The following is a 14,579-nucleotide window of genomic DNA, read 5'->3' on the forward strand; positions in this document are numbered from 1 at the left end:
TGAAAAGCTTGCCTTTATTTCTGTTTCCTTATTTTTTCTTAAATTTATATAGATATACAACTTGGCGTAATCTCCTTCTCTGTATATGGCTCTCATTCAGCTATAACACAAATAAATTTACAGATTAAATGAAAAAATGTAAATCCTATCAGTTTCTATCAACTAACACTAATCTGTGAGCGAATGCTGACTTGCTAAAACTAAATGGCTGTTCACGAAGCATGCGTAGTACTGACTGCTGAGGTGCCGGGCTGTGGAGGGCTCAGTGATAACTCAGCTTTCAGCACCTCTTTCTGTTTTGCCTGTTCCGAAAGCCCTTTTGCTACAGCGTGCTGTGGCTTTTGTTACCTTAACACAAATGTGTAATTTATCATTTCACTCCTTCTCTGCATCTTTGTTCTTTTCTCCTTAGTTAACTTCTGTGGTTAAACTAGTACTAGTTAACATCAATGTGATTGTAATCTTGTCCACAAACATAGATACTAGCAATCACTTGGCAGTTACACAGCAGTAATCAATTAGTAGGTGATCAACCAGGTGATCTAGAGTAGGCTTATGTTTTTTTCTTAAGTTGGCCACTGAAATAAGAGCTCCAGCTTGAAAAATTCTAGTAGAGATCTAGTGGTGTCTCAAAAGATACCTCTCGCCGCCAGGAAGAAGAGGAAGCAATTAAAGAAAAACTCAAAGAGTACAATGTGCTGAATATCAAACCTGACTGCATGACAGGATCACCTAGACACTTGTTAAAAATAGGTCTTACAGCTTCTACTCCCTCATCTGAGATTCAGGTTTGGTAGATCTGAAGTGGGGCTCAAAATAGATGCTAACACTTTTCTAATAGGTGTAAGAATTGATTAAGAAACATGATTTTCTTTATAAATCTCTATTGATTATAAATACTAGGGTAACTTTGTGCTTTGTCTTAACAACAGATCATGAAAGTAATAAGAATGTGTGAGAAGTAGCCTATGCTAACAGCAGCACTTCTCCTGACAAGAAAAAAAGGCCTTTACTTTCCAGCAAAAACTTAATACAATTAATTAAGCGCTGGATTTAATTCAGTGACATTTGAATTTTATAGCTATACACTTGCAGCTATAAAAAACCACCTTTATTATTAAAATTCCTGTAGGAAAAATAACTTGGTAATTGTGAGTCGAAAGCTCTCTAATCCCAAACCTCATTTTCCCCATTGGCACAGTTGTTTTTATAACACAGTAGAGCAACTCTTGTATTATAGCAGGACAGATTGTATTTTAAACAAGCGTCCTGGGGATTCTGGGGGATTCTGAGGCAGCCAGTCCACAGACAAAGATTTGGAACTGCCTATCACAAACCCCAGACTTTAGGTCAAAGATTTGAGCTCCAGTTCAGCCCTTTAACTTGCTGGTTCTGTTTCCCTGGACAAACATGGGGCCTTTCTGGGTCTAAGTTCTTTGTGTATGTAAAAGATAGTACTGTTGTTTCTGCCTGCTTCTCAGAGTTGTTACGCAAAAAATCCAGATAATGCACATAGCACACCATGTAAACACATATTTTCATTTAACAAGATATTCACTGAGAACCTACTAGGTGCCAGGCCTAGGTGATAGGAATAAAGAAGAGAACAAGAGAGATGTGATCCCTGATTTTATCAAAATTGCATAACAAAGTAGCAGAGGCTGGGGAGAGATACACAAATATATAAGATAAATTCTGTTATTTCTAGTGCTTATAAAAAAAAGTAAAGTTGCACCCCGTCTAAAGTATACATCCCTTCACCCCCCTGCCACACACAGGGATGCATGCTTTATATGGAGTGGTTAGAAAAGGCCTCACTAGGAGGTGTTATTCTCACAGAGACCTGAATGACCTAAAGAAGAGAGCCATGCAGAATTCTGTAGGTGGAGGATGTCAGGGACAGGGAACGGCCAGGGCTGAGGTGCTGCTGTGTTGGAGGAAAGGAAGGCCAGTGTGCTGGAGCACAGTGATTGATGGGGAGTATGGGCTCAGAGAGGTAGCTGATAAAGACCACTGGACCTTAATATACAGGGGACGGCTGGTCATGAAAAGGAGCTTGAGGCCTGGGACGGTGGCTCACACCTGTAATCCCAGCATTTAGGGAGGCCAAATCACCTGAGGTCAGGAGTTCGAGACCAGCCTGACCAACATGGTGAAACCCTATCTCTACTAAAAATACAAAATTAGCGAGGTGTGGTGGTACCTGCCTGTAATCCCAGTTACTCGGGCGGCTGAGGCAGGAGAATTGCTTGAACCCAGGAGGCAGAGGTTGCAGTGAGCCAAGATTGTGCCATTTCACTCAGCCTGGGCAACAAAAGTGAAACTCCATCTCAAAAACAAAAAAGAAAAGAAAAGGAGCTTGAAATATTGTTTTAACTGTAGTGAAAAGGGACTGGAAAATTTAAGCAGAAAAGTTGTATGATTTGATTCATGATTTAGCAAGATCACTCTGGCTGTCGTAAGACTGTAGTGAGGGAAGAGGGAAAGCAACACAAAACCAGTTAGGTCGTATAGTAGTCCAGCCAGAGATTACGGTAGCATTAGACCGTAGCAACAGAGATGCTGGTGCAATGTAAGGTAGATTTGGAGTCAGAGCAGGGTAGCTGTTAACTCTGAGTAGGGAGGTGAGGTCGTGTATGCCAGTGTTAATTCAGTATCAACCCAACTGCGTCTTCCCATATTGGCCATGCATTTACTGTGCTCAGCAGTCATTACAGTACTAAATCACTCATCAGATGATACATAACCTCAAATGTATGAAATATAAGTGATACAAGGAAAAAGACACCTGAACAGTCAAAAATAGAGCCTAGGCACACACTCCAAGGTGAGCTCCTCAGAACATTATTCAAGGTTCTGCCCTTGAACACAGTTCTGATGAGCATAAGTACCAGTGCCTAGAAGGCAAATAAAGTGGCAGAGAAGAAAGAAGGACAGCCTCTATTATGAGGCTGTGGGACAGTGCAAAGAGGAATACAGGAAAAATAGATATGGGAGAAAACAAAAAGTATAAAAAGCGGGTATAAGGCTCCAAAGGGCATTTCTGAATTAAGGTTTTCTTCACATTCAATGAAAGCAGAGAAGAGTGAATGCCGTTGTAGAATATCCTGCCTATAAAATGGTTAAAACAAAATTAAATCCATTTGACTTACAAAAGGTTAAGCTTTGGTTATATGAATATGATCTCATGTGGACCCTATTTCCCCAAGGTGTTCGATGAATGAGTCTTTTCATTGTATTTTGTAGTCATGTGCATGAAGTGCTGTATTTTATTCCCAGCTGATAAAGGCCTGTTAAAACACAATGGACACAGAACTTCCACTTCTGGGAAGATGGCATAGTTTTACTTTTCCCTATTCTTCCTGCTAAGTACCACTAAAGGCCCTGTACATTATATACAAAGCACACATAAGAAGACTGAAAAGTAAAGGGAAGAAAGCAGACTGACCAAAGACCTTGGAAATCAAACTGTAAATTTGTTGGGTTTTCATTTTGCCTCATAAATCACAAACTTGGAGCTGAAGAAGCTGGCTACTGGGAAACACCAATGGATATTTAAAAAAAAAAAAAAAAAAGCACGAACTAGAAGCCTTCTCTCTCTAAAAAAAGGACCAGGAAAGGGGAAACATAGCAAGACCAAAAACCTTTAGAAAATTCTACTGTACATCAGCTAAATGCCACCAAAAACACTGTGTCTGTTACTACTCACACCAGCAAAGGCTGAGCATGGAGCCTACACTCCCCACCAGCCAGCCTGAAATGAAGTACCCTGCCCAACCGCCATGGAGGGGGTATCAGAGATTTTCAGCCCTCATTTATTATGCCTACAAGAGTGTAATGTGGAGACCGTGTGGGGAGCCTGGAGTTCTACCTTCACCCTGCAGTGCCCAAGGTGAGGAGGCCCCTCCTCCACAGCTGTGTAGGGGGGACCATGTGAGGATCCGGAACTCCCACCAGTAATTAGGAGCCCCCAACTTGGGTAACAAAAGAGGCCAAGTGGAGAAGCTGGACTTAAGCTGCACTGGGTAGTAACAAGGTGGCATCTCCCTGCTCTCGTGCCTGGATGGTTTTATAGAAAGCAGCTAAAACAGAAGGCTTAAATAAGATCCAAAGTCTCAGAACTAGAAAAATATACAAGTTTCAACTGAAACCCAGGCATCATGAAAAAAACCACCTCCACCACCCTTATTCAATGTAGTACTAGAAATTCTACCCAGTGCAGTAATGCAAGAAAAGGAAATAAAAGGCATAGAGATTGAAAACAAAGAAATAAAACTTGTCCCTATTTGCAGGTGAAATGATTGTCTATATAAACAATCAAAAGAAAATCAAAATAATCAGGTTAATTAATGTAACAAAATATAACAGGACTTGTGTCTCAGAAACAACAAAACTCTGACTAAAGAAATAAGATCTAAATTAAAGAAGATGAATAGACTACAATGTTCATGATTGGAAACCCCAACAAAATCAAGATGTCATTTCTTTCCTAATGCACATGTTTAATCTAATTCCTATCAAAATCTTAGTAAGATTTTATACATGTAGGGAAGATTATTATACAATGTATATGAAAAAGCAAAGGAACTAGAATAGCAAAGAATAAAGCAGGAGGAATCAGACAACCTAATTTCAGAATTTATTATATAGCCACAATAAGTAAGATTGCTTGGTATTGGTAGAGGGATAGGCACATAGATCAGTGGAACAGAATAAAGAACTCAGAAACAGATCTACACAACTGTGCCCAACTACTTTTGACAAAAATGCAAAAGGAATTCAATGTAAGAAAGATAACCTGTTCAACAAGCAGTGAGGGAGCAATTAGACATCCATAGTCAAAAAATAAATGGGCTTTGACCTTCTTTCTAAATGTGACCTCTCACATCCTATCTAAAAATTAACTTAAAATATGTCACAGACTTAAACTTCAAATGTAAAACTATAAAACTTTAGAAAAAAAAATCTTTAAGATCTAGAGCTAGGTAAATAGTTCTTAAACTTGATATCAAAAGCATGATCCTATTTTTGTTTTTGTGGCCTGTGCTTTGGGGATCTTATTCAAAAAAATTGTTGCCCAGACCAATATCAAGAAGTGTTTCCTCTATGTTTTTTAATGGTAGTTTTATCATTCTGGGTCTTATATGTAAATCTTCAATCCATTTTTAATTTTTAATGTGGTAAGAAATAGGGGTCTAACTTCAGTTTTCCCAGCACCATTTATTGAGGAGACTGCCCTTTCTCTGTTCTGTGTTCCTGGCACTTTTGTTGAAAATAAGTTGGCTGTAAGTATGTGGATTACTTTGTTCTCTATTCTGTTCCATGGGTTTGTGTGTCTATTTTTATGCCAATACCATGCTGTTTTGGTTACCGTAGCTTTATAGTATATTTTTAAATTAGGTAGTGTGATGCTTCCAGCTTTGTGCTTTTTGCTCAAAGTTTCTTTGGCTATTTTGAGGTCTTTTATGTTTGCACACAAATTTCAAGATTGTTCTTTCTATTGTTGTGAAGAATGTCCTTGGCATTTTGACAGGAATTGCATTGTATCTGTAAATTGATTTGTACAGTATGGATGGTTTAACAATATTAATCCTTCCAAGCCATGAGCATGGGATATTTTTACATTTATTTGTGTTCTTTTCCATTTCTTTCATCAATGTTTTATAATTTTGAATGTAGACATATTTCACCTCCTTGATTAAATTTATTCCTAAAGGTTTTTTAATAGCTATTGTAAATGGGATTGTTTCCTTAATTATTTTCAGATAGTTTATTATTAGTATAAAAAAACACTAGAAATTTTCATTTGTTGATTTTGAATCCTATAACTTTACTGCATCTGTTTGTTCTAATGATTTTTTAGTAAAATTTTAGGGTTTTCTATATATGAGATCATGTCATCTGCAAATAAGGACTGTTTAACTTCTTCCTTTCCGATTTGGATGCCCTTTATATGATTCTCTTAACTAATTGCCCTGGCTAGGACTTGCAGTACTCTGTTCCATAAAAGTAGTGAATACAGACATCCTTGTCTGGTTCCAGATCTTAGAGGAAAAACTTTCAACTATTTCCTGTTCAGTATGAGATTAGCTGTGGATTTGTCATGTATGGCCTTTATAGTACTAAGGCCTTCTAAACCTAATTTGTTATGAGTTTTTATCATGAACAGATGTCAGATTTTGTCAAATGCTTTTTCTACATCTACTGTCTTTCTTATAGTAGCCATTTTAATTGGGGTGAGATGATATCTCATTGCGATTTTGGTTTGGATTTCCCTGAAGATTAGTGATGCTCAGCATACAGTTTTTGTCCTTCATTCTGTTCCTGTGATGTATTACATTTATTGATTTGCGTATGTTGAACCATCCTTGTGTCTGTAGGATGAAACTTAATCATGGTGAACAATCTTTTTAATGTGCTGTTGAATTTGGTTTGCTAGTGTATTGTTAAGGATTTTTGTATACATGTTCTTCAGGGATATTAGCCTGTAGTTTCCTTTTTTGTTGTGTCCTTGTCTAGTTTTGGGTGTTAAATCAAACTGAAAGGCTTCTACATAGCAAAGGAAACAATCAACAGAACAAAAAGACAACCTACAGTGTGAGAGAAAATATTTGCAAATTCTTTATCTGGCAAGGGATTAATATTCAGAATATGTAAGGAACTCAGACAACTCAACAACAACAAAAAAATTTAATATTTAAAAATGGACAAAAGATTAAAAAAAGAACAAGATCAAATTCTTTGTAGGAACATGGATAGAGCTGGAGGCCATTATCCGTAGCAAACTGATGCAGGAACAGAAAACCAACATTGTATGTTCTCACCTGTAACTGGGAGCTAAATGATGAGAACACCTGGACACACAGCAGGGAACAACAGACACTGGGGCCTTGTGGAGGGCAGAGGGCAGGGGGAGGAGGAAGATCAGGAAAAATAACTATTGAGTACTAGGCTTAACACCTGGCTGATGAAATAATTTGTACAACAAACCACCATGACACAAGCTTACCTATGTAACAAACCTGCATGTGTGCCTCTGAACTTAAAATTAACTGATTAATTAATAAGGGCAAAAGACCCGAATAGACATTTCTCAAAAGAAGTCATACCAATGGACATCAGGTATATGAAAAATGCTCAACATCACTAATCTTCAGAGAAATGCAAACCAAAACCAAAATGAAGTATCACCTTACCTCTGTTAGAATGGATACTGTCAAAAACACACACACACCAAAAAAAAAATGCTGTGCAGATGTGGAGAAGAGGAAATTCTTATACATTGTTGATGGGAATGTAAATTAGTATATCCATTATGGAAAACATCATAGATGTTCCTCAAAAATTTAAAAACGGAACTACCATATGACCCAGCAATCCTACTACTGGGTATGTATGCAAAGGAAATGAAAACAGCACGTCAAAGTGATATCTGCACTCCCATATTTACCATAGTACTATTCACAGTATCCAAGATATAGAATCAACCTAAGTGTTCATCAACAGATGAACAGATGAAGAAAATGTGGATATATGTACAGTAGAATACTTTTCCACCATAAAAAACAAAACAAATGAGGCTGGGCATGGTGACTCACGACTGTAATCCCAGCACTTTGAGAGGCTGAGGTGGGTGGATCACTTGAGCCCGGGAGTTTGAGACTAGCCGGGACAACATGGGGAAACCCTGTATCTACCAAAAAAAAAAAAAAAAAAAAAATTCTAGCCAGGTGTGATGACACACACATGTAGTTCCAGCTACCCAGGAGGCTGAGATGGAAGGATAACTTGAGCTCAGGAGTCAGAAGCTACAGTGAGCCAAGATCACACCACTGTACTCAGCCTGGATGCCAAAGCAAGACCAACCCTGTCTCAAAAAAAAAAAAAAAGAGAGAGAGAGAGAAATCCTGTTATTTGCAGCAATGTGGATGAACCTGGAGATCATTATGTTAAATGAAGTAAGCCAGGTATAGAAAGACAAATACTGTGTTATCTCACTTATATGTAGAATCTAAAAAGTTGATCTCACAGAAGTAGAGAGTAGAATAGTGACTACCAGAGACTGGGGAAGGGAGTAGGGAGAGGAAGATAAGGAGAGATAGGTCAACAGGCACAAAGTTATAGTTAGATAGGAGGAATGAGTTCTGGTATTCTCTTGCACAGTAGAGTGACTATATGTACTGTATATTTCAAAATAGCTAGGAGAAGGGATTTTGAATGTCCTGACCACAGAGAAATGATAAATGTAAGAAGTGATGGATATGCTGAATACTCTGATTTGATTTTTATACAATGTATACATGTATCCAAAAAATCAGTGTTCCTCCTAAATATGTACGATTATTATGTGTCAATGAAAAAAATTGAAAAGCATGATCCATAAAAAGAAAAATGAATAAATCAAAGTTAAAAATTTTGCTCTGCAAAAGATCTTGTTAAGAAGATGAAAAGAAAAGCTAGATATTGAGGGAAAATGTTTTCAAGCCACATATTTGGCAAAAGACTAGTATCTAGAATATAAGGAACCCTCAAAATTCAGTAAAAATAATCTGAATCAAGCATGCTTAAATGACATGAATAGACATTTCACCAAAGAGGGTGTACACATGGTAAATAATCGCATAAAATATATTCAACATTATTAGTCATTAGGGAAATGCAAATTAAAATCGTAAGGAGATATCACTGTACACTTATCAGCATGACTAAAATAAAAACTAGTGACAGTATCAAATGTTGGTAAGGAAGCAGAGAAATAGGATCGATGATATGTTGCTGGAGGGAAGGTGAAATAGTATAGGCACTCTAGAATAAGGCAGTTTCTCAAAAACCTGACCATGCAACCACCCTATGGCCCAGGAATTACACTCCTGGCCATGTATCTCAGAGAAATGAAAACACGTTCACACAGAAACCTGTACTGGAATATTGATACAGCGTTATTTGTAGTAATCAAAATCTGGAAACATCCCAGATATTCTTCAACAAAAGAATAACTAAACAAACTGTGGTCCATCCATGCCATGGAATACTACCCAGTAATAAAAGGAACAAACTATTGATCCATGTAACCATGATACCATGCAAGACCTGGAAGAATCTCCAGAGAATTATTATGAGTAGAAAAAAAGATCACAAAGGGTTTCATATTGTGTGATTCCATTCGTAGAACGTTCTTAAAATGATGAAATTTTAGAAATGGAGACCATATCAATGGTTGTTGAAAGGTTAAGCGGGGCTTGGGAGCTACTTGAGAGGTCCTTGTAGTGGTGGAAATGCTCTGTATCCTAAGTTTATCGATGTTAGTATGGAGCCATGATATTGTACCCTAGTGGACAAGATATTACCATTAGGAAAACAGGGTAAAGTAAACAGGATTTTTCTGTATTATTTCTTTTTGAGACAGTGTCTCTCTCTGTCACCCAGGCTGGAGTGCAGTGGTGTGTTCTCGGCTCATTGTAACTTCCACCTCCCGGGTTCAAGCATTCTTGTGTCTCAGCCTCCTGAGTAGCTGGGACTGCAGGTGCACGCCACCACACCCAGTTAATTTTTGTATTTTTAATAGAGATGGGGTTTTGCCGTGTTGGCCAAGCCGGTCTCAAACTCCTGGCCTCAAGTGATCTGCCCACCTCAACCTTCCAAAGTTCTGGGGCTACAGGCATGAACCACTGCACCCAGCACCCTATATTACTTCTTATGACTGCATGTGAATCTACAATATAATCTTAAAGTAAAAATTTTAATTTAAAAAAGCCATGTAAAATGTCATGTTGAGGGTTATTTGTTAATTTAATGATTAGAATGCATAAATCATCTCAGTTTGTATAACATGCTCTATCTTCAAACTCTTCAACCCTCATTCTTTTACTGACAACACTATGGTAGGTAGGTGGGTAGATGCTTTTATACTGTGCACTTACCATTTTTCAAGAGAAAACACAGTGCCAAAAGTCCGGGTAGACCTGCCATGCATTGGTGGTTAACCCATATTTCAAGGGAAAGCCCCAATTTCCCCAGTCACCACTGAGTAACATCTCATATTCTTTCTTATCTTCAGGAAAGCCACTAGTGAAAACGTCACGAATGACCATGATCAACATGGAGAAGCCTGCAGTCACAGTCGATATAGGAAGCACCATCAAAACAGTGCAGGGAGTGAATGTGACAATTAACTGCCAGGTTGCAGGTGAGAAATTCATTCATGTATTTAGTCACATGTTAATGGAGCCCTGTGCTAGGTTGGGGATGCAAAGACAAATTAGACACAAATTCTGCTCTCAGGGATGTAGGGCTAGTAGGAAAGCCAACACGTGAACCTCAGTCACTCCGAAAGCAGAAAGTGCTACAGAAATTTAGAGGAGAAAAGATTACTTCTGACTGGGACAGATAGTTAAAATTGGTCTTTTTCTGTGTATGTTTTTCCTTAATCTTAGCCTTCCATACAGATAGAATGTGACCATGCGAAGATGGGGGCAAGGAGTTCCAAGTGAACAAAGGAGAGTGATGGAATTCACAGAAGTAAAAAAATCCCCTAGGCTGTAGAGAGAACAGTGTGAGCTTTAGTCTGGGTGGAGCCCAGAGTGCAGAAATGCAGGCAGAAGTGATGTTAAGGAGCCATGCTTCCAGAAGAGAAAGCCCCCAGCAGTTCAGAGAATGGATTGAAGAAGGGAAATACTAGGACAGAAGGGCCAGGTAAAACCCATCCCTGTAGTTGAGGAGGGGTCATGGAGGCCTGAACTCAGGGCAGTGGGGATGGGAAGGTAAAGACTGGACAGACATGAAAAAGATGGCAAGAGGTACGGCCAACAGGAACCTGGAACTTGCTTGAATCAGAAGTGGGCAGGAGTCATTAGAGAAGATAGCCAATGGAGTTCTGGTACAGGCAATTGCCCTCAGGTGGGCCTGACACACTCAGAGACCAACAGGGTCCAGGAAGGCACAGGGAAGCGAGGAGTAGCAGACAATAGGGGGTGCTAATATGCTCTGTATAAAAATATGTACCTTCAATTAAAAGACAGAAAACACCAACATAGAGCAGAACGCCACCTAGCTACCGTTTTTCCCTTCTTGTGTACCAGTCATTTGTGATATGTACCCGCTAGGGGTTTCACTGCCACAAAGGCATGGAGAAATCAATGGTTCTTGTGCCTTTGGGCAGCTAGTCTTCTGATTGCTGTCCTCATCAGATATACCCCAGTGTCGCATGGCCACATCAGACCCAGATTCCTTGATCATGCCCTGTCTGCAGAGTAGACAGGCAGTGGCAACCCCTGCTTTGATGATTTCTTCATCTTAGATCTTCATCATCTGAAGATTTACCTCAATTTGTTATTTATAAGACCAGAAAATCCATTTGAGAGTAAGTAAGAGGAATATCTTAACCTAGGACTTACTGTTTCCAAATAATAGCCAAGTCCGACTTTCTCTGAAATATTCTGATAGCTTCAGGAAATCTGAAACGGACAGGCCTGATGGCTCACGTCTGTAATCCCAGCACTTTGGGAAGCTGAGGTGGGTGGATCACTTGAGCCCTGGAGTTCAAGACAAGCCTGGGCAACATGGCAAAACCTTGTCTCTACAATAAATACAAAAATTATCCAGGTGTGGTGATGCATGCCTGTAGTCTCAGCTACTAGGGATGCTGAGATGAGAGGATCGTTTGAACCCCGGAAGTCAAGCCTGCAGTGAGCCATGAGCATACCACAGCACTCCAGCCTGGATGACAGAATGAGACCCTATCTCAAAAAAAAAAAAAATAGGATATCTGAAATATAAATCTATCTTTGTAAATGTGCATTAGCTTCTCCTTTGTAAAGCTTCTCATGGCCTTCGTGATGCTTCCCTTCCAGCCTCATCAGTGAAATCTAGAACCAAGTCCCTTCAGCCCCTGTACTCCTAGATAAGGAGTAAAACAAAACTCCTAACAGGGATTGGCATGAATGAGCTACCCCTTGGTGCAGGGACTAATGGTGCCAGTAAGGCCATTTCAGCAGAACAGTTACCCCCCACACACACCTGATCACTGTGGACACATGCTTTGGTGATGAACACTGGTGATACGATAGACCACGTTGTGTATCTTCTTGAGAGGTGGAACTGGTAGGAGTAAAAGGAAAGGGGAGGGGCTGGCATGGGGGCTCACACCTGTAATCCCAGTACTTTGGGAGGGTGAGGCAGGTGGATTTCCTGAGACCGGGAGTTCCAGACCAGCCCAGTCAACGTGGCGAAACCTCATCTGTACTAAAAATACAAAAATGAGCTAGGTATGGTGGCAAGTGTCTGCCATCCCAGCTACTTGGGAGACTGAGGCACAAGAGTCACTTGAACCTAGGAAGTGGAGGTTGCAGTGAGCTGAGATCACGCCGCTGCAACCCAGCCTGAGCAACAGAGCAAGACTCTGTCTCAAACGAAAAACAGAACAGGAGAGGAAGGGACAGCAAAACAAGGAAATGGGCATTTAAAGGAGATTGAGAGCACCAGAATTCAGTGGAGGAAATATTTACGCTGGGGAGCCTAGGACATTAAAACGAGCTTTGGCCACTCTTCCGTGCTGCCCTCTCTCCCGGACTTCATCCAGAGGCTCACTTGATCACCTTATAGTGAGAGCCTAGATGGTTATACCTAGTTTTCCCTGGCTGTGACATTGCAGTCTTTATTTTTGTTTTTACCCATAAAACCACCTGTATTAATGCTGATTAACTAAAACAAATCTTCGTGTATTTGTCATTATTCCTTTTGTTAAACAAGACACTTACTCAGAGTAGGTGGGAAAGAGCCTGCTTTTACTGACGCAGTGAATTTGCTGGACAAGGAAAATCATCTGTGAGCTGAGTCTCCAGTTAAAACACTGACAGCTATAATGGTAAATGGCTTTCACTTTGCTGCTGTAAGTGGCTCTTACGGCTCTCTCCTTCCTCTCAGTCATCTCTAGCCCATTCCTAGTCCAGCAGTTTAGAGTTCTCCTGGTTGGTTAGGTAGAATTCTGTAAGCACCAATAGCACTGCCAGTAGCCGATACTGTAGCTTGAGAATTTGCAACCCAGCCTCTGGTAATAGAGGGGGACGTGGGACTCCATAAGGAGTCCAATCCTGCTTAAAGAAGTGTTTTATGTCAGATTCATTGGTGTTATTCGTTTGGCAGTTTTTTACGGAGTTTTTAATCCAGGTTAGATCAGATGTCTCCTAATCTAAGGAGCCACAGGTAAATAAGGTACAACTTTCAGGAAGCTCACAGTCTGGGAAGGAGAAAAGTTATGAAATACGTAATGGTAATATAATGCAATATGTAGATAAAGTTGTTGTTCTCTTATTATAAAATATTAGAGTATTAAAGAAGTTTTAGAAAAAACAGAAAAATTTAAGAGGCCAAAAAGGAAAGAAAACAGCTTGTTCAAAGTCCTTCTCTGCAAACTCAGTCATAGCTGACATTTTAGTATATTTCCTTAATCATCACCTTTTATCCTGCTTTATTTTCTCTCAGTAATAAACATTTGTCAGTGTCATAAGCATAATTTTAATGGCTATATAATAGCCTATTTTAAGAATATTATGTAATTCACCTAGACTGACTTACATGTTTGAGTTGTTAGCAATTTTTTATTAAACAGCTTCTTGCACACATGAACTTTCAGCTTGTAGAATACAGCCTCACACATTCTTCCCAACCCTGAAGTCTCAAAAGCACCAGGCAATGAGTATGATGGGCTTTTTCTGGAAAACTGACCTGATTCACTGTACCACTCCCATACTGATTTTCCATTTGTTCTCTGAAGAGGTCAGAAAACTGAGTCAGTGATAAAGGATCAGGGAAGGAAGCAGTGTTTCAGTAAATGGAAACAGTTATGTGCAAAGGGCCTGAGGTAGAAAAAGCATGTTGCATTTAAAGAAGTAAAAACTGGCTGGTGGTTTGGCTATACTGAGAGCAGAGAAGAAAGTAGCATATGAGGCTAAGAAGGTAGGGGGAGGCAGGGCCTAGATCTTACCTGTACTCATTGATTATGGTACAGTTAAGATTTTTCTCCTGAAAGCAAAGGAAGTGTTTGAAGGACTTACTTAGGAGATAAAATTAGCAGGACTAGGGATGCAGAAATAAACCGTTCAGGAGTCAGTGATGGGTGGTGTATTATGATAGGTTAGACACTGGTGTCAAGCAGACCTCCAAATGTATATGGCTCAAATAAAATAGAAGTCTTATTTTGCTTACCTAGGAGCCCAAAAAGTACACCTGGTCATCTGGAGAGGATCTGTCATTCAAGGTCACATAATGCTGGTGGCTCTGTCATCTTGAACACATGCCTTCCAGTGTCTCCCTAGGGGTTACCTCTAGCCCATCAACCAGGAGAGGGGAAAACAGAATATGGGGGATGGTTGGGAAGGCTTTTACAAGCCACACCTGGAAGGAGCACACATTAAGACTTTTCTCATTTTTTAGTCACAAGGCCACACACAACTACAAAGGATACGGGGGAAGGTGGCCTCACTGGGTACTCAGGAAAAAGGGAAACCAGTTTTGTCAACAACGGTCATTGTCTGCCAGTCAGTATGGAGAAACATGGAAGGCTGAAAACCTTGTTTCCAAAC

The 14,579-nt window shown here is 39.7% G+C and overlaps 1 protein-coding gene across 4 annotated transcripts in view; it reads left to right on the plus strand.

Annotated features, from left to right (window-relative positions):
* Positions 1 to 14,579, plus strand: part of ADAMTSL1 (ADAMTS like 1) — a 982,413-nt gene that overhangs the window by 878,450 nt on the left and 89,384 nt on the right. For 3 of the 4 annotated variants that reach the window (XM_074394894.1, XM_074394895.1, XM_003928137.4), the window contains one exon: positions 10,058 to 10,186. The exons of the other annotated variant lie outside the window; for it this stretch is intronic. In XM_074394894.1, the coding sequence (XP_074250995.1) occupies positions 10,058 to 10,186 (129 nt within the window). The remainder of the gene's footprint in view (positions 1 to 10,057; positions 10,187 to 14,579) is intronic. 4 annotated transcript variants of the gene reach the window in all.

The sequence above is a fragment of the Saimiri boliviensis genome, chromosome 2 (genome assembly GCF_048565385.1).
Source record: "Saimiri boliviensis isolate mSaiBol1 chromosome 2, mSaiBol1.pri, whole genome shotgun sequence".
Lineage (NCBI taxonomy): Eukaryota > Metazoa > Chordata > Mammalia > Primates > Cebidae > Saimiri > Saimiri boliviensis.